The 21,499-nt window shown below is 44.8% G+C and overlaps 1 protein-coding gene across 1 annotated transcript in view; it reads right to left on the reverse strand.

Annotated features, from left to right (window-relative positions):
• LOC140186956 (uncharacterized) overlaps nt 1-21,499 on the reverse strand; it is a 194,278-nt gene that overhangs the window by 119,556 nt on the left and 53,223 nt on the right. Inside the window, exon 6 of the mRNA XM_072241814.1 lies at nt 11,115-11,300. Coding sequence (XP_072097915.1) covers nt 11,115-11,300 — 186 coding nt within the window. The remainder of the gene's footprint in view (nt 1-11,114; nt 11,301-21,499) is intronic.

Below are 21,499 nucleotides of genomic sequence, written 5' to 3' on the forward strand. Positions count from 1 at the left end.
TGTGTGTAGTTTATCAACGATTATTTTCAGTTTGTTTGTAACTACTATGAATTACCTGCAAGAAAATGAATCTCAGGGTTGTATATGGTGACATTCATGTACCTTGAAAATAAATTTACTTTGAACTTTGAATTTTGCACTGCACTTTCTCTGCCACTGTAACACTATATTCTGCACTCTGTTATTAATTACAACTTCAATGCACCGATGTATGAAATGATTTGTATGCATGGTATGCAAAATAAAGTTTTTCTTATCTAAGTACTTACATGGTGACATATATGTATTTTGATAATTACGTTACTTTGAAGTTTGAACTTCTAGCATTTTAATTGGTTTACTATTGTTACATGTACTGAGGTATAGCGAAAAACCTCGTTGGAAGTGAACGTGTTCATTATCTGAGGCAGTGAACTTGAACTTTGGTCCCACTGAAGCTCAATTCAGGTTCATGTTTAACATCCCAGCTTCTGACCAGATGAGCTACAGCCTCCCTCCTCAGCAATGAACTCATAATGTCAGACAATGAACTTCTTTAATTCAGATTTCCAACCTTGCTCCTACATTATCTCCCCAAGAAAGGGAGTTTGTGGAGTCCCTCCGAGACGGATTCTTAGAACAGCTTGCGCTGGAGCCTACCAGAGAGAAGGCAATTCTAGATTTAGTGTTGTGCAATGAACCGGATTTGATCAGGGACCTCGAGGTAAAGGAGCCATTAGGAGGTAGTGACCATAATATGATAAGTTTTAATCTACAAATTGAGAGGGAGAAGGGAAACTCAGAAGTGTCAGTATTACAGTTGAGCAAAGGGAATTATGGAGCTATGAGGGAGGAGCTGGCCAAAGTTCAATGGAACAATACCCTAGCAGGGATGACAGTGGAACAACAATGGCAAATGTTTCTGGGAATAATGCGGAAGGTGCAGGATCAGTTCATTCCAAAGAGGAAGAAAGATCCTAAGGGGAGTAAGGGGAGGCCGTGGCTGACAAGGGAAGTAAAGGACAGTATAAAAATGAAAGAGAAGAAGAATAACATAGCAAAGATGAGTGGGAAGCCAGAGGATTGGGAAACTTTTAAAGAGCAACAGAAGATAACTAAAAAGGCAATATGCGGAGAAAAAATGAGGTACGAAGGTAAACTAGTCAAGAATATAAAGGAGGATAGTAAAAGCTTCTTCAGGTATGTGAAAAGGAAAAAAAATAGTTGACCAAAATTGGGCCCTTGAAGACAGAAGCGGGTGAATTTATTATGGGGAACAGGGAAATGGCAGACAAGTTGAACAGGTACTTTGGATCTGTCTTCACTAGGGAAGACACACACAATCTCCCAGATATAATAGTGGCCAAAGGACCTAGGGTAATGGATGAACTGAAGGAAATTTATATTAGGCAGGAAATTGGATAGAGTGGTGAGTGGGCGGATGCATGGCAGATGCAGTTTAATGTGGATAAATGTGAGGTTATCCACTTCGGTGGTAAGAACAGGAAGGCAGATTATTATCTAAATGGAGTCAAGTTAGGAAAAGGGGAAGTACAACGAGATCTAGGTGTTCTTGTACATCAGTCACTGAAAGCAAGCATGCAGGTACAGCAGGCAGCGAAGAAAGCTAATGGCATGCTGGCCTTCATAACAAGGGGAATTGAGTATAAGAGTAAAGAGGTCCTTCTGCAGCTGTACAGGGCCCTGGTGAGACCACACCTGGAGTATTGTGTGCAGTTTTGGTCTCCAAATTTGAGGAAGGACATTCTTGCTATTGAGGGAGTGCAGCGTAGGTTCACAAGGTTAACTCCCGGGATGGCGGGACTGTCATATATTGAAAGATTGGAGCGACTGGGCTTGTATACACTGGAATTTAGAAGGATGAGGGGGGATCTTATTGAAACATATAAGATTATTAAGGGATTGGACACGCTGGAGGCAGGAAGCATGTTCCCGCTGATGGGTGAGTCCAGAACCAGAGGCCACAGTTTAAGACTAAGGGGTAGGCCATTTAGAATGGAGTTGAGGAAAAATTTTTTCACCCAGAGAGTGGTGGATATGTGGAATGCTCTGCCCCAGAAGGTAGTGGAGGCCAAGTCTCTGGATGCTTTCAAGAAAGAGATGGATAGAGCTCTTAAAGATAGCGGAATCAAAGGTTATGGGGATAAGGCAGGAACTGGATACTGATTGTGGATGATCAGCCATGATCACAGTGAATGGCGGTGCTGGTTCGAAGGGCCGAATGGCCTATTCCTGCACCTATTGTCTATTGTCTATTATTTTAAATATTTTCTGATAACTAATCTGTTTGACTCATTGTCGGGCAGTTGTTCCCTCACACTATCATCTTGTTCATTAATGAATCTCTCCCATACTAATATCATCCCTATTATTCTTTCTGTCCCTCTTCATTTTCCCTGCATCTTTAAAGCTGCTCTACCTCCACCTACTCCTAGGACTGGTGAAAGTTCATCCACATGATTCATTAACTCCCTTTCTCTCTCCACAGATGCTGCCTGACCCGCTGACTAATTTTCAATACCGTCTGCCTTTACACTGCAGACAAGTGCTTTGTTTAATTTTAAACTGTAATCAGCACAGTTACTAACATGCAATATTTCAGCGTTTGTCACAAAGCTTAAAGAATGCAAAGGAAATGTGATCATTTGATAATGACGTAACCTTCAACGCCCCCAGGGACAGACCTAAATACAATGGTGACCACAGCAGGTGCTGTCATTTCCACTTGCTCTCAGGAAACGACTGGGATAACATCCAGTTCTATTGAAGCAGCACACACTGTGCTAACTTTGCACAGAGGAAAACAAGAGGAAAGGAGGTGGGGGTGGGTGACACATGGTATTAGCAGCTATTATTATGCTAATTAGTGCCCTGGACCCACCCCTGATAGGCCTGAGAACAAACTGAAGCCGTTAGTGAGAATTACGTCTGCCAGGTAACAGACAAATAACACTCCAATAACCTGCACCTGAGATTCAGATGTGTTGATCGTTCGGCATCTGACTCACCCATTAGTCGGAAATGTGGGCTGGGGACGTGGTCTGAAGTACCATGGTCAAGAACACGGGTGGGTTTGTGGTTGAAGTGCCCATGCATTTTCTACTCCCTTTGCGCTCAACAGGTTCATCTGAAAATTTATTTATACCAGTGCCTAATATCTAAAGCTTATGTTGCTGGAGTAACATTCAATCACCTGGAACATTTGCCAGTCTGACACTGCCCAAGTCCCAAGAATGCTAGATTATTGGAATGCTGAAATGATATTCACATCATAAAGAGATGCAGAAATATAAGATGCAGGAAGTTCAATAAGCGAGGCAAAGGATAGGGCTCAAATGCAGACAAGAGGAATTATGGAGATGGGCAAAAAGGTTGGCATGGATGTAGTGGGCTGAAGGACCTCCTTCTATGCCATATAACTCTGTGATTTGGCCCTAGGGTCAGTACTCAGAGAAAGTGTGGAAGGTAGGGCTAGGCCAAGGTAGAATGTGTCCACAGGGACACTTGGTACAAATCCCTGGAAAGTGTAGGAAAGAGCTTCCCTGTTGCCGTGTTGATCCTGAAGACCTTCTTTGGGTGTGTGGCTGCCTGGGGGTGTGTGTGAAGTTTCAGTGTTGTGCTAGGCAGGGTTCCACCTGTCTTTCATGCTGAGGAGACTGGCCCAGTCATGGTACATAGTGCCTGGCCAACTGTTGTCAGCAGGTACATTCCTGGAGGGATCCTTCAACCGTGAAGATACCAGACCATGATTGGCACCAGCATCCAGTGGCTAAAGTGGAGAGAGATCTTACTCAACTATCCAAGCATTCTAAGACATTTGGGCAAATGTTTTGTCTCTGGAATAGATAGATAGATAGATAAATTATTGATCCCAAAGGAAATTACAGGGTCACAGTAGCATTACAAGTGCACAGATATACAAATATTAGAAAAGAAGTAGAAAGAATAAAAAATAAGTTACCTCAAACAGTCTAACATGAGGCAGTCATTACTTCCCCGCCTATAGGTTGAGTCATTATAGAGCCCAATGGCCGAGGGTAAGAATGAGCTTATATGGTGCTCTTTGAAGCAGCACAGTTGTTCTTAGTCTATTACTAAGAGTTCTCCTCTGTTCAGCCAAGGTGACATGCAGAGAGTGAGAAATAATGTCCAGACTTGCCAGGATCCATTGTCCTACCACAGCCTCCAGTGGGTCCAGTTTGGCTCCTATAACTCAGGAAGTACAACCTGCCTCAGGAGCTGCTGATTCAATTCTTTTCGGGAATAATCCAGTCTGTTCTCTGTTCGTCCATCCCTGTCTGGTTTGGATCAGCTACCAGACAAGACAAGAATAGACTCCAAAGAACCGTCAGGTCTGAGGAAAGGATTATTGGTGTGAAGCTGCCCTCGATCCAGGACTTATATGCATCTAGAGTCAGGAAGCGAGCAAGCAGCATCATTGTAGACCCATCACACCCTGGACATCACCTCTTCCAACTCCTTCCTTCTGGTAGGCGCTTTAGATCACTGTATGCCAGGACAAATAGGTACAAGAACAATTTTTTTCCGTATGCCATCAGTCTTATGAACACTTGAAATTTAGGCTATTATAAACCAAGTCCACCTGTACATACACAGGTATACCACATTGTATATAGTTCACGATTATTTGCACTATTGTTTTGTTTGCTTTTTGATTCTGTACAGTGAGAGCTCAGGGAAACTAGCATCAAATTCCCCGTATGTGTCCACATACTTGGCGATAATAAAGGATTCGGATTCTGATTCTGATTCTGACTCTATAACAGAGCCAGCCTTTCTGAACAATATATTGAGCCTGTTGGCATCACCCGTGCTGATGCCATTGCCCCAACACACCATCACATATGAGATTGTACTGGTGACAACAGATTAGTAGAACATGTAAGGAGAGGCCTACATACTCCAAAGGACTTCAGTCCCCTCAGGAAGTAGAGGCAACTCTGGCCCTTCTTGTACACAGCCTCTGTGTTGGTGGTTCACTCAAGTCTATCATCCAGGTGCACCCCCAGGTACTTGTAGGTCCTCTTCACATCAACATCCTTACCATCAATAGTAACAGGGAGCAGTGCAGGCTTAGTTTTCCTAAAGTCCATCACCATCTCCTTTATCTTACTGATGTTGAGCTGCAGATGATTCAGTTTGCACCATCTGACAAAGTCATCCACCAGGCCCCTGTATTCATCCTCCCATCCTCCCTTTACACACCCAATTATTGCTGAGTCATCAGAGAAGTTCTGTAGATGTCATGACTCAGCGTTGTATCTAAAATCGGAGGTTAAACAAGAAGGGAGCCAATACAAGCCCCTATAGGGTCCCAGTGATGCTTATAGCCGTGTCTGACACACAGCTCTGAAGCTGCACAAACTATGGTCTGCCAGTCAGGTAGTCCATTCTACAATGGAGCTGCCAACCTGCACTGAACGGAGCTTTTCCCCAGCAATGAGGGCTGTATGGTATTGAAGGCACTTGAGAAATCAAAAAAACAAGATCCTCACAGTGCTGCCCTGCTTGCCCAGCAGGTAGATGACAACATCATCGACTCCAATGTTCTCCTGGTAGGGAAACTGCAGGGGATTGAGGGATGGCCTGACCAGGGGTCAGAGATGAGCCAGGACTAGCCTCTTTAGGGTCTTCATGATGTGTGAGGTCAGGGCCACTGGACAGTAGTCTTTCAAAGCTTTCCGTTGTCCCTTCTTGGGTATTGGGACCACACATGATATTTTCCACACAGTCGGGGCCCTTTCCAGGCTGAGACTCGTATTGAAAATGCGCTGGAGAACTCCATACAGCTGCTCAGCACAGACCTTCAGGAGACAGGGGTTCACACCATCCAGTCCCAATGCTTTGTCATGTCTGAGTTTCCCCACAGTCCTTCTCACCTGCTCAGTAGAGAAGGTGAGTCCATGACGACTGGGGAGCTGGAGGAAGGTGGGGGCAGGGGAAGGTGATGATCGGAAATTGACCAACTATCAGGATTTACCCAGGATGATTCTTCCTACATATTCAGAACCTCATCACCAGTGCTAACCTCTTTCAAGACTGGAATTGACATTAGACCTCCAGGAAGAATTCCCCTTCGTGTAGAAGGTATGGAGAAATGTGGAGGCAGCTCAGTACAAATGCCAGCTTATTCTCAACCACTCTCTCCAAAATGAAGAGTCCACACACAGACTGGGTGACTACTTTCCTGACTATCTTCATTCCATTGCCAAGGGTGACCCTGAGCTTCCAGCTGCCTGCCAGTTTACCCCGTTTTCACTCAGATCCTCCCTCTTCAGCTTCCTAGACAGTTCCATTGAAGGGCAATGTCACATCAAGTACCAGCTCCTTACCTTCTGGCACCTACAGTCCTCTGATAAATTCAGAACTGAACTTGTCAACTTCAGATAAGCTATCTTTTCAGTTTGTATCAGAAATGACCAGTTCTGTTGGTTCCAGAACTCCCTGTCTGATTTCAGATTTGCAGCATTTGTGGTATATTGCGGCTGACGGTCCCAGCACTGTTTTTTCTCTGTGGCCAGTGCACTCAAAGCTGTGGGGTGCAATCAACTAAAGCTCAATCTACAACAGAAATCTCTGGGGAAAGGCCACCATTTACAGCCATAGGTTATTTTTCTCTGTACCTCTTATAATTTTACGAGTGCATCTAGCAAGCTATTACTTGGAAATCATATTGACTTGATCTCCAAATGCTCAGTGGTTCTAGCATTTTCTGTTTTGTCACTCTGTTTCTCTCTCCACAGATGCTGCCTGACGTACTAGTATTTCAAGCATTTTCTGTTTTTATTTCAAATTACCAGCATCTGCCGTTTTTGGATTTTCAAATGCCTGACTCAATCTTCAGCCATGAGACCATAAAACCTTAAGACAGGAGCAGAATTAGGCCATTTGGCCCATCGAGTCTGTTCTGACATTTCATCATGGCTGATCCATTTTTCCTCTCAGCTCCAGTCTCCTGCCTTCTCCCTGCCCTGATCAATCAAGAATCTATCAATCTTTCCCTTAAAAGTACATAAAGTCTTGGCCTTCACAGCTGTCTGTGGCAAAAAATTCCACAGATTCACCACCCTCTGGCTCAAGAAATTCCTCCTCATCTCTGTTCTAAAAGGACACGTCTTTCTTCTGAGGCTGTGTCCCCCACCATAAAAAATATCCTCTCCACATCAGCAGGGGAGATGAGGCTGAGTACAGGGCTACGGTAGGAAACTTTGTCACATGGTGTGAGCAGAATTATCTGCAGCTTAATGTGAAAAAGACTAAGGAGCTGGTGGTAGACCTGAGGAGAGCTAAGGTATCGGTGACCTCTGTTTCCATCCAGGGGGTCAGTGTGGACATGGTGGAGGATTACAAATACCTGGGGATATGAATTGACAATAAACTGGACTGGTCAAAGAACACTGAGGCTGTCTACAAGAAGGGTCAGAGCCGTCTCTATTTCCTGAGGAGACTGAGGTCCTTTAACATCTGGCGGATGATGCTGAGGATATTCTACGAGTCTGTGGTGGCCAGTGCGATCATGTTTGCTGTTGTGTGCTGTGGCAGCAGGCTGAGGGTAGTAGACACCAACAGAACCAACAAACTCATTTGTAAGGCCAGTGATGTTGTGGGGATGGAACTGGACTCTCTGACGGTGGTGTCTGAAAAGAGGATGCTGTCCAAGTTGCATGCCATCTTGGTCAATGTCTCCCATCCACTACATAACGTACTGGTTTGGCACAGGAGTACATTCAGCCAGAGACTGGTTGGGCACAGGAGTACATTCAGCCAGAGACTCATTCCACCAAGATGCAACACAGAGCGTCATAGGAAGTCACTCCTGCCTGTGGCTTGGAGGGTCAGACACCCTGAGCCAATAGGCTGGTCCTGGACTTATTTCCTGGCATAATTTACATATTACTATTTAATTATTTATGGTTTTATTACTATTTAATTATTTATGGTGCAACTGTAACGAAAATCAATTTCCCCCGGGATCAATAAAGTATGACTATGACTATCAATGGCTTTCACCATTCAATAAGTTTAAATTGCGGTCTCCCCTCATTCTTCTAAATTCTGGTGAATACAGGCCTAGAGCCACCAGATGCTCTTTATATGACAAACCATTCAATGACAACTACATGTATAGGAAAGGTGTGAAGGGAATCATTTTCGTGAACTTTCTTTGAACCCTCTCCAGCACATCCTTTCTATGATAAGGGGCCCAAACCTGCTCACAATACTTCAAGTGAGGCCTCACCAGTGCTTTATAAAGTCTCAATGTTACATCCTTTTCAATGTGAACTATGAACATGTACAGAGGCCTAGAAATTGTATGCACCATTCTACATTCTCAATATAGTCACAGAAGCATAGTTATCCAGTGTAGGAACAGGCCCTTTAGATGCTGACCAAGGTACCTGCGTGAGCTAGTTCCATTTGCCTGTGTCTGGCCATATCGCTTCACACCCTTCCTATACAAGTAGTTGTCCAAAACCCTTTTAAACATCGACCAATTCCCCTGGCTGCTTATTCCATTCAGTCTCCACCCTCTGTGCGGAAAAACTTCTCCCTCAGGACCCTTTTAAACCTTTCCCCTTCCACCTTAAACCTTTGCCTTCTTAGTATTAGACTTCCCTGTCCTGGGGTAAAATGTGACCTTTTCTATGCTCTCATGATTTTATAAACCTGCATAAGCTTCAACCTCCAACACTCCAGGGAAACAGTCCCAGCCTATTTAGTCTCCCCTTATAACTTAAACCTTCCAGTCCTGGTAACATCTTCGTGAATCTTCTCTGCATGCTTTCCAGCTTAATGACATCCTTCGTATGGCTGGACAACTTGAATTGAGCACAGTATTCCAAACGTACAGCCTAGGTGTTGTGCCTTCTGTTAGAATGGGTGAGGACAGATTGGTGTAGGTCACAGCCTTCATCTGGAATTCTTGGATTTAGACACCTTTGCATAAGGAACTTCACACTGCAGCAGAATGGAACAGCTAATAGAACTATTGCCTCAGAGATACGGGTCCAATCCCTGGTTTAGACGCTCTTTGAGGAGTTTCATGTTCTTCCTGTCACCACAGGGTTGCTCTGGGTGCTCTGGGTTCCTCAGACATCCCAAAGATGTGTGGGTTAGTCGTCCACTAGTGTGTAGTTGAGAAGGAATTTGATATATAACAAAAATCGCTTCCAATGTTAGAAGGTCAATTGGAAGTCTAGTTTGTGAAGGTGAACTTCACAGTTGCAGCCACAAGTTTGAGAATCTCTATGAGTCTGTTGGGGAAGTTGGGGCCCAGAGATTGTGAATTCATGAGGCCACTGGAGGCAGAAGACAGCCTGCCCTGGGATTAGAGGACTGTGGATATTCATGGGTGGACGGGAGGGAGGAACGGGGCTTGCTCACTGTTGTTGCTTGGTTCTGTGTTATTCTGCCGTACGTTGCCGAGGAATGTGTGGTGACACTTGGAGGCTGCCCCAGCCCATCTTTGGGTGTGTTGGTGGTTACTGCAAATGACACATTTCACTGTATGTTTCCATGTACTGCATATAGGATAAATAAATCTGCAGATGCCGGAAATGCAAAGCAACACACACAAAATGCTGGAGAAACTCAGCAGGTCAGGCAGCATCTATGGAAATGAATAAGCCGTCGACGTTTCAGGCCGAGGCTCTTCTTCAGGACTACAAAGGAAGGGGGAAGATGCCAGAATAAAAAGGTAAGAGGAATGAGGCTAGTGAGAAGGTGATAGATGAAGACAAGTGGTTCAGAAAGGTAAAGGGCTAGAGAAGAAGGAATCTGATCGGAGAGAGAAAGGGAAGGAGGAAGGCACCTGGGGAGATGATAGGCAGGTGAGAAGAAGTATAAGGCCAGAGTGGGGAATAGAAAAGGGGAAGGGGAGGGGACATTTACAGGAAAGAGAAATCGATGCTCATGCCATCAGGTTAGAGGCTACCCAGACAGAATATAAGGTGTTGCTCCTCCATCCTTAGCATGGCCTCATCTTAGCACAAGAGAATGCCATGGACCGACATGTCAGAATGGGAATGGGAATGGGAATGGGAATCAAAATGTTTGGCCACTTCCCACCCACCTAGCTTCACCTATCACCCACAAAATGCTGGAGGAACTCAGCAGGCCAGGCAGCATCTATGGAAAAGAGCAAAGTTGGGTCTTGGGCCAAAACGTTGACTGTTTACTCTTCTCTGCCCTGCTGTGTTCCTCCAGCATTCTGTGTGTGTTGCTTTAGATTTCCAGCAGCTGCAGCTTTTCCTGTGCTTGTGTCCACCTATCACCTTCGAGCTAGCCTTCGTCCACTCCCCCACCTTTCTATTCCGGCATCTTCCCCCTTCCTTTTCAGTCCAAAATGTCGACTATTTATTCCTTTCTGTAGATGCTGCCTGACCTGCTGAGCTGCTGCAGCGTTCCGCGTGTGTTGCAATGAAAGGAGAGGATTTTCTTTTGAAGTTTTAAATTGTTATGATTGGAAAAAACTAAGAATGGCCAAAAGAAAAGAAGAAAAATGAGTGGAGAAAGACAAGGGAACAGGATTTGGAATTGGTTTCTTATTGTCACTTGTACCGAGATACAGTGAAAAGATACTGCTCATGCAGATCAAATCAATACACAGCACGCTGAGGGAGAACAAGGTAAAACAGTAGCAATGCAGAATAAAGTGTTACAGTTACACAGAAAGTGCAGGGCAGGCAAACAAGTTAGATTGTGAGGTCAAGAGTCCAACTTATTGTACTATGGTGGAACGCACAGCGGGGGTGGGGGCAGAGGCAGACATTTAAGAAACTTTTAGATAGGCACATGGATGACAGAAAAATGGAGAGCTACACACACAAAATGCTGGAGGAACTCAGCAGGCCAGACAGCATCTATGGAAAAGAGTGCAGTCGACATTTCGGGCCGAAATGTAGTAGGGAAGGGTTAGGTTGATCTTTGAGTGGATTATAAGGTTGGTACAACATTATGGGCCAAAGGATGTGCTGTAAAGCCCTATGTTGTATAGAAGAGCAGCAGGGGGAGAAGTCCATCACAGAGACAATGGGCTGAACAGCCTTCCAGTTTGCTGTAAGTTTCAAAGAGGATATGGATTTCAAGCTTACATTTTGGTTGAAGTTCTGCTCCGTCTGCTGCCGGTACTGTTGCATCTCCGCGTAGTTAGCCTCCCGGATCTTCCTCAGCATTTCCATGGCACCTCCGTCATCCATGCTTGCCTTCCTCAACTTATCTTCCAGCTCCTGAATGAAAGCCTCCGCCTCGGCAGCCTTCTCCCTCATACACATCATGTCCTGGGTAACACAGGGCAAAGAGTTATTACACAGAGACCCCGCCAAATAGTCCCAGCAGGTTTAAGGTTCTTATACTGGCTCCCTGCAAAGGCTGCGCTCCCAAGTGTAGTTCACTGGAAGCTGATGGATAGCAGGGGTTGCGAAAGTGAAACTAAATCATTATTTGTCTGTAAGTTTAAGAAATCAGATGGAAAGAGAAGAGAGGCACTTGAATCACCCATGGTTAGAAGTCGATGGACCAAGTGGTGGTAAATCAGTCAAAACCAAAACTGAGTATTTTACACAGGTATATGAACACTTTGGTGCAATGAAAAACTTAATTGCAGCAGCATCACAGCAACATATAAGCAACATCCACAAGAAAAAATGTAAATTAAACATAAATTATACACAATTTTAAAAGAAAGAACACAGTTAGAACAAGAACCCCCCACCCAAAAAAAAATTGGGTTAATATACAGTTGAAGTCAGAAGTTCACATACACTTTAGCCAAATACATTTAAATTCAATTTTTCACAATTCCTGACATTTAATCCTAGAAAACATTCCCTATCTTAGGTCAGTTGGGATCACTACTTTATTTTAAGAATGTGAAATGTCAGAATAATAGTAGAGAGAATGATTTATTTCAGCTTTTATTTCTTTCATTACTTTCCCAGTAGGTCAGAAGTTTACATACACTTTATTAGTATTTGGTAGCATTGCCTTTAAATTGTTTAACTTGGGTCAAATGTTTTGGATAGCCTTCCACAAGCTTCTCACAATAAGTTGCTGGAATTTTGTTCCATTCCTCCAGACAGAACTAGTGTAACTGAGTCAGGTTTGTAGGCCTCCTTGCTCGCACATGCTTTTTCAGTTCTGCCCACAAGTTTTCTATCGGATTGAGGTCAGAAAATGATGTCAAGTCTGGTTCATCCTTGGGAGCAATTTCCATACGCCTGAAGGTACCACGTTCATCTGTACAAACAATAGTACGCAAGTATAAACACCATGGGACCACGCAACTGTCATACTGCTCAGGAAGGAGACGCATTGTCTCCTAGAGTTGAATGTACTTTGGTGCGAAAAGTGCGAATCAATCCCAGAACAACAGCAAAGGACCTGGTGAAGACACTGGAGGAAACAGGTAGACAAGTATCTATGTCCACAGTAAAATGAATCCTATATCAACATAACCTGAAAGGTTGCTCAGCAAGGAAGAAGCCACTGCTCCAAAACCACCACAAAAAAGCCAGACTACAGTTTGCAAGTGCACATGGGGACAAAGATCTTACCTTTTGGAGAAATGTCCTCTGGTCTGATGAAACAAAATTGAACTGTTTGGCCATAGTGACCATCGTTATGTCTGGAGGAAAAAGGGTGAGGCTTGCAAGCCGAAGAACACCATCCCAACCGTGAAGCATGGGGGTGGCAGCATCATGTTGTGGGGGTGCTTTGCTGCAGGAGGGACTGGTGCACTTCACAAAATAGATGGCATCATGAGGAAGGAAAATTATGTGGATATATTGAAGCAACATCTCGAGACATCAGCCGAGAGTTCAAGCTTGGTAGCAAATGGGTCTTCCAAATGGACAATGACCCCAAGCATATCTCCAAAGTTGTGGCAAAATTGCTTAAGGACAACAAAATTAAGGTATTCGAGTTGCCATCACAAAGCCCTGACTTCAATTCAATGGAAAATTTGTGGGCAGAACTGAAAAAGCATGTGCGAGCAAGGAGGCCTACAAGCCTGACTCAGTTACACCAGTTCTGTCTGGAGGAATGGAACAAAATTCCAGCAACTATTGTGGAAGTCTACCCAAAAAGTTTGACCCAAGTTACACAACGTAAAGGCAATGCTACCAAATACCAACAAAGTGTAGGTAAACTTCTGACCCACAGGGAAAGTGAAGAAAGAAATAGAAGCTGAAATAAATCCTTCTCTCTACTATTATTCTGACATTTCACATTCTTAAAATAAAGTAGTGATCCTAACTGACCTAAGACAGGGAATGTTTTCTAGGATTAAATGTCAGGAATTGTGAAAAACTGAGTGTAAGTGTATTTGGCTAAGGTGTATGTAAACTTCTGACTTCAACTGTAGATGGGTATGCATGAAAAGCATCCATGTGCCTATCTAAGAGTTTCCTAAATGTTCCTAATGCCATTTTGCTCTACCTCCACACCAGGCAGCATGTTGCGCACAGCCTCCACGCTCTGTGTAAAAAATCCACCTCTGACCTCTGCCCTGTACTTTCCTCCAATCACCTTAAAATGATGCCCCCCTCATACCAGCCATTTCTGACCTAAGAAAAAGTCTCTGGCTGTCCACTCGATCCACTGTATGCCTCTTATCATCTTGTACACCTCAATCAAGTCACTTCTCATCCTCCTATGCTCCAAAGAGAAAGGCCCCAGTTCAACCTACCCTCATAGGACATGTTCTCTAATCCAGGCAGCATCCTGGTAAATCTCTTCTCCACCCTCTCTAAAGCTGCCACGTCCTTCCAATAATAGGTGACCAGAAGTGAACACAACATTCCAAGCGCAGTCTAACCGGGTTTTATCGAGCTAAAACATTACCTTGTGGCACTTGAACTCAGTCCCTCGACTAATGAAAGCCAGCACACCAAACAACCCTATCAAGGTAAATAAGATTATGAGGGGCATGGATATATGGAGAGTGAGGAACTTTTCCCCATTTACAAAGCTGCCTAAAACCAGATAGCATAGGTTTAAGGTAAGACGTAAGTGGTTTTGTGTGAGTACGTGGCCAAGTGGTTAAGACATTGGACTAGCGACCTGAAGGTCGTGAGTTCGAGCCCCAGCCGAGGGAACGTGTTGTGTCCCTGAGCAAGGCACTTAATCACACATTGCTCCGCGACACCGATGCCAAGCTGTATGGGTCCTAATGCCCTTCCCTTGGACAACATTGGTGTCGTGGAGAGGGGAGACTTGCAGCATGAGCAACTGCTGGTCTTCCATACAACCTTGCCCAGGCCTGCGCCCTGGAGAGTGAAGACTTTCCAGGTGCAGATCCATGGTCTCGCAAGTGGTGTCGGGGTTAGGTGGTTTCGGGGACCTGAGGGTGGTTGCAATGCCAAGCGTACTGCTGAAGGAAGCACATATTCTCGCAACAGTTAAAACTATCCAGACGAGCACTTGAATTGCCAGGACATGGAAGCTTATGGACCCAAGAGCAGGAAAGCGGGATTCGGACTATACTCTTTTCCACAGATGTTGCCTGGCCTGCTGAGTTCCTCCAGCACTGTACGAGTGTAGCCCTCCATTTTTCTGTCATCCATGTGACAGAAGGCCTTCCTTAATATTGGCACCAGTTATTTCGGGAAACATCTGTCTCAAATATCGAAATCCTTCGTGGAAATTTTTGTGCCTGGTGACAGCAGATTCCATCCTTGCAGTCTTGTACCCCATAATTCTGCTTTTGCCTTTTACAAACCCAAGTTTTTCAGTCTTAGAGTTTTTTATATTCTGTGTTTTTCGCCCGATCTTTCTTGCTTTTTTGTGCGGGAGGAGGCATTTGGGGGTCGATGTGCTTGTTCCGTTTCGTTCAGTTTTTTGTGTGGGGGGGGAGGCATTTGGGAGTCGATGTTCTCTTTTTGTTTGTTTTCTCCTGCAGGGAGTTGGCGAGGGGAATTTGGGGGTTGGTAATCCTGCTGCCTTTCTTTTCTTTCTTGGTTTCATGACTACCCAAAGAAGAAGAATTTTAAGTTGTATACTTTGTTAATAAATGAACCTTTGAGTTCTCTGACCAGGATGTTTAACTCAGATGAAGCTCACTCGACATAAAGGGTTCAAAACCTGTATCAGTGCCAGTGTCATTTTCCACTCCTGGCTCGTGCATCATGTCATCTTCATCTCCCTCCTCCAGACTCCATGTCTCTGGTGGCTTCAGTACTGTAAGACTATCGTCAGGTGACACAGGTCTCATGGCAGAAGGAAGACTGGGGTATTTTCAAAAGTTTCTTGTTTTTAGCAGAGAAACCAAACGCACTGGTCAGACAGAAGGAGCGAACGATATCAGGACGGCGAACGACATTGACTTCCGAGTGCCTCTGAGCCAGACTCTAAGATCAACAGCCCATGTCGTGCAACAAATGTGAGGCTTTGTCTAGGCCACCAATTTCACACCCAAAGCAGAGCTCATAGGCTTTCTTAATAAGAGGAGACGTGCTCCATCTTTGAGATTTCAGTGGATACTCACCACAAATATAACAGGAAGTATCACAGCTGCTGGAACATTGGCAGACATTTTGCTATCACAAATACTCCTGAAAATACAATTATTTTATTACAATGAGTACACACAATGTGCTATACGTGGAGAGCATGTGCATCAACGTGATCGCAAACCGATATGCATGTAAACACAATGCATAGAACAGTGTGTGTCTGATGCCTTTATAGCCTCTCGAAAACCTGCCCTCCCATGCAGCATCTGCCCTGCTGGACAAGACAGAAAACTTTTCAGCTTACATTGTGGGCAACATCTTAATTGACTTGAACTATGAATTGAAATAAAAAGTATAGGCAATTTCAAAAAAAATGGAATGTGATAGGGAAATTTCATGATGATTCTTATGATCAGCAGCCCAAAATCCATAAGGTACACCCAAAAGTTTCAATAGGTACATTTAATGTCAGAGAAATGTATACAATATACTGTACATCTTGAAATTCTCTTTCTTCGCAAACATCCACGAAAACAGAGTAATGCCCCAAAGAATGAATGACAGTAGAAACGTTAGAACCCCAAAGACCCCCCCCCCAGGTCCCCCTCCCGTGCACAGGCAGCAGCAAGGCAACCACCCCACTCCTGCCCCCACCAGCATAACAGCATCAGCACCCTCCACCGAGCACTCAAGCATGTAATCAATAAAGACACAGACTTGCTGTGTCCCAAAAACTACTCATTCACCTGGTAATTCGGCATACCACAGGCTCCCTCTCTCTCCCTAATAAGGGAGAAAGAGATGTCCCTGTTTCACAGCGAGAGGAGAGACATAACAAACAACTTGCTGGTTTACGATGCTGAACGTCTGTTGTGTCGCTTTTTCTGAGCTCTGCGCCCAGAAAGTCGGCACCAAAAAGGTGCAACTCTCCGAACACACAACCCCCGGCAGCTAAACTAAGTCCATTTTAGGGCAAAGTGATCAGAGCAATAATAGCGTTGCTATACTATTGATTAGTGATTAGAATGGTGCCAGTCAGTTCAGGACCTGTATAGCTAAGAGGAAGTAGCTGTCCTTGAACTGGGTGGTATGGGACTTCGGGCTGCCGTACATCCTGTCCAATGCTAGCAGTGAAAAGACGGCATGGCCTTGACGGTGGGGATCTTTGATGATGGATGTTGCCTTCCTGAAACAGCACTTCCTGTAGATACTACTGATGGTGGGGAGGGATGTGCTGTGATGTATTGGTCTGAATCCACTGCTGTCTGCAGCTTTTTATGTTCCTGCGCATGTACTAGACCAAGATGCAACCAATCAAGATACATTCAACAGTACACCTGTAGAAGGTTGTCAAAAATGGTGACAAGCTGAACATCTAACCTTCGAAGGTACATGCTCTGGCATGCTTTCCCTATGATTCCCTCTATTGTACTGGGCCCAGGAAAGATCATCCAATATGCTAATGCCCATGAATTTTAGGTATGAGACTCTCTCCACCGCTGATCTCCAAATACACACTGGCAACTTTCACCTTGCTTTCCCTTCATGAAGTCAACAATAATCCCTTTATTTTATTGACACTGAGCATGAGATTCGAAGTTCAAATTGGAGCAAATCTGAGTGTCTTCATAAGCAGGAGTTGATATGTTTCATTACCAAACTCTCAAAACACTTCATCACTATGGATGTTAGTGCTATGGACGATAGTCATTGAGGCAGGTCACCATATTCTTCTTAGGCGCTGGTATAATTGAAGCCTTCTTGAAACAGATGGGAAATTCAGACTGCTGAAGTGAGAACTCAGTGAACACTCCAGCCAATTGATCCGCACAGGCCTTTGGTACTGTTGTTGTTGTTGCAGCACCACTCAGCCCGGTGTCCTGTCTCTGTCCTTCATTCACAATCAGGTGTCCTGTCTCACTCCTTCATTCACAATCAGGTGTCCTGTCTCACTCCTTCATTCACAACAATCAGGTGTCCTGTCTCACTCTTTCATTCACAATCAGGTGTCCTGTCTCACTCCTTCATTCACAATCAGGTGTCCTGTCTCACTCCTTCATTCACAATCAGGTGTCCTGTCTCACTCCTTCATTCACAATCAGGTGTCCTGCCTCACTCCTTCATTCACAATCAGTTGTCCTGTCTCACTCCTTCATTCACAATCAGGTGTCCTGTCTCACTCTTTCATTCATAATCAGGTGTCCTGTCTCACTCCTTCATTTACAATCAGGTGTCCTGTCTCACTCCTTCATTCACAATCAGGTGTCCTGTCTCACTCTTTCATTCATAATCAGATCAAAGGTCCAAGTTCCATGGCATTCAGTCTGACCCTCTGGAGCAGCACTGGAGGAATGCTGAACTGTTAAGGTGCCATGGTCTTAATTGGACTGGTCCACTAAATCTGAATTCAAGTAACATTATGTTCTCTGACGAATTTGAATTTACTTTAATGATCTGGAATTAAGCCAAAACTACCCATTCTAGGTAATGATGAGAGCAAAACTGATGTTGTGATATTTTTAAAAAAAAGCAGCTGGTTGTTTGGGGGAGAAATTTGCCATCCTCATCCGCAATGTTCCCTCTAATTTGTGTATGTAGAAACCTTAAGCTGTGCAATTTTTTGCCCAGCGACGACAACATATGCACACTGAATTTTTAAGTGGAGGTAAACCTGGAGCTATTCTAAGGATAATAAACTACTAGGGAGAGTTTGTTGTTCATTGTATGAAAGAAATAAAATAATTGTCAATAAGGACATTGATCTCCTCTGGGTTTGATCATTTTGGCTCTTGTTCATCAGCACTCTCACAAAACATACATAACAGGCCTATAGTGGGTAATGAAGGATTTTCTCACCAGAGCTTTTGCATATGTGATTTGCTTTATAAAGTCAAGTTTCCAAATATCACTCCACTTTTTCCCACTTGGGAATTCTCCAGCAACTTTTGCATGGTGACAATACACACAGGTAACACCAGTTTCTGTATTGTACATAAATATATCTCACAGCTGCATGTTCCTGAGCTTTCGATGTAGCAGTTTCTACTGTTTCATTAAGCCACTCCACTTTAAATGAACTAGCACTTCCTTTGCGGTTTGCTCCCTTTGCTTCTTTGGAATTTGACATAGTGAATCAACAATGTCTTCAATAAAAACAGTATAAATAAGCCATTTCGAAACTCTGCAGACAAATCATCGCAAACTCCACATTGTAGTGGTGGATAACTGTGTGTCAGATTGGAGGTCGGTGACTAGTGGTGTGCCTCAGGGATCTGTACTGGGTCCAATGTTGTTTGTCATATATATTAATGACCTGGATGATGGAGTGGTAAATTGGATTATTAAGTATGTAGATGATACTAAGATAGGTGGCGTTGTGGATAATGAAGTAGATTTTCAAAGCTTGCAGAGAGATTTAGGCCAGTTAGAAGAGTGGGCTGAAAGAAGGCAGATGGAGTTTAATGCTGAAAAATGTGAGGTGCTACATTTTAATAATAATGGTGCATAGTTCCCTGAAGGTGGAATCTCATGTGGAAGGCTTTTGGTATGCTGGCCTTTATTAATCAGAGCATTGAGTATAGGAGTTGGGATGTAATGTTGAAATTGTACAAGGCATTGGTAAGGCCAAATTTGGAGTATTGTGTACAATTCTGGTCACCGAATTATAGGAAAGATGTCAATAAAATTGAGAGAGTACAGAGGAGATTTACTAAAATGTTGCCTGTGTTCCATCTCCTAAGTTACAGAGAAAGGTTGAACAAGTTAAGTCTTTATTCTTTGCAGCGTAGAAGGTTGAGGGGGGACTTGATAGAGGTGTTTAAAATTATGAGGGGGATTGATAGAGTTGACATGGATAGGCTTTTTTCATTGAGAATGGGGAGATTCAAACAAGAGGACATGAGTTGAGAGTTAAAGGGCAAAAGTTTAGGGGTAACTTCTTTACTCAGAGAGTGGTAGCTGTGTGGAATGAGCTTCCAGCAGAAGTGGTTGAGGCAGGTTCGATGTTGTTGTTTAAAGTTAAATTGGTTAGATATATGGACAGGAAAGGAATGGCGGGTTATGAGCTGAGTGCAGGTCGGTGGGACCAGGTAAGAGTAAGAGTTCGGCACGGACTAGAAGGGCCGAGATGGCCTGTTTCCGTGCTGTAATTGTTATATGGTTATATGGTTATTGTCAACACCACCTGCATCAAAAACTGGAAAAGGAAATATGATTGTGTATGATCATGAAATATAATTAACTTGTCAACGAGGTAAAGGATGGCAGCTTATCGTGCGCACTTTGTGCACTAATGGCACACACCTTAGAGGGAACATTGCTTGTCTGCTCTGTCTGTTATGAGTGATAGAGGACTACACTATGTGCTGAAATTGGAGAGGGGTCAAAGGAGGTTCACAAAAATGATTCCAGGATTGAATGGCTTGCCATATGATATCATGGTCCGGATCGGGGTCTCTTTAAATTTACTTTGTTTATGTTATGACCTGGACCGTTGACTCCCTACTTCCCTTTGGTTCCCTGTTTTTCCGTGTCCCTCAGCTTTGGTGATTAGAGGCAATTTACTCTCAACCGAACCGGTAGTTTATAGTCTCCGGCTTTCAGCTGTTCGGGCGAGAGCGTCTGCAAAGTCACCAAGGTATGGTGTGCCAATGTCACCTAGCCGGAGCAAGCCTAGTCTCCGCCTGAAGCGAGTGCCGGTAATTCGCCTTTCCTCACCGGAGCAACCCTGTCCAGTTACCTCGCCGAAGCGAGCCTGCGAAGTTTCCTCACCGAGGGGGGTCCGTCAGTTAACCAGCCGGAGGGAATCAAGAACTGCTGTCTACTGTTTCCGGGCCGAGTTGAGAGCTCGCCACTACCCGGAGACTCCAAGTCAAGTCCTGGCTCCGAGGACATCCAAGTCCCAAGTCAAGTCCTGGCCCTGGCGGCATCCAAGTTCCGAGTCAAGTCCTGGCCCTGGCGGCATCCAAGTACCGAGTCAAGTCCTGGCCCTGGCGGCATCCAAGTACCGAGTCAAGTCCCATCCCTGGTGGCATCCAAGTTCCGAGTCAAGTCCTGGCCCTGGTGGCATCCAAGTTCCGAGTCAAGTCCTGGCCCTGGCGGTCTGTGATTGCTGTCCTACCCCCCCCCCGTCTGAATCCTTTCTCTGCCCCTCTCGCCTCTAGCCCTCGTCTGCAGCACTCGCCTGCACCTTGGTCTAGTTCTATCGCCGGAGCTAGATAGGTACTGTCTGGTGTTCTTTCGTGTTGGTTTTGTCTTGTTCTCACCTCCGTGGGGTAAGTCAGGCCGTCTTACCGTTGCCCCATGGGGGGGTCATGTTTTGTCTTGTCTTGTCCTCGCCTCTGTGGGGTAAGTCAGGCCGTCTTGCTGTTGCCCCGTGGGGGGTCATGAGTCCCGGCCCTATGTCCTGTACCCAAGGAGGGATCCCGGCTCTCTGTTCTGTGTGTGAGTCCCGGCCCTATGTCCCGTACCCAAGGAGGCGTCCCGACTCTGTGTTCTGTGTATGTGTCCATGGTTCCATGTACCTGCTCTCCCGAGACCAAGGTTCTGTTTTTCCATGTTCCTCCTCTCCCTAGCCCATGTCATGTCCATGCCTGGTTCTGGGGTCCGAGTCTGGGGCACAACCCAGGTACTGGGTCCTTGCCCAGTCTCTGGCTCAGATTCCATATCGTGTCCTCTTCATGTCACCGCTAGTTCTGGGATCCAATTCCGAGTCCTAGCCCAGACCCCTAGTCCCAGCCTAGTCGTAGTCCTGAGTCCTTGTCCAGTTCACTATTCCTGCTTCTGCTTTGCTCTCCTGGTATCAAACAATAAACTCAATTTAATTAACCTCACAAGATGTGTCTTGCATTTGGGTCCCCCCTTGCTCCCAATGCCCCACCAATGTGACATATGAGCAGCATTTGATGGCTTTGGGCCTGTATTTACTAGAACTCAGAAGAATAAGGGGTGACCTCATTGATGCTGTACCTATCGAATGGTGAAACATTGATATAGTGGATATGGAAAGGATCTTTCCTATGGCAGGA

The sequence above is a fragment of the Mobula birostris genome, chromosome 23, assembly GCF_030028105.1.
Source record: "Mobula birostris isolate sMobBir1 chromosome 23, sMobBir1.hap1, whole genome shotgun sequence".
Taxonomy (NCBI): domain Eukaryota; kingdom Metazoa; phylum Chordata; class Chondrichthyes; order Myliobatiformes; family Myliobatidae; genus Mobula; species Mobula birostris.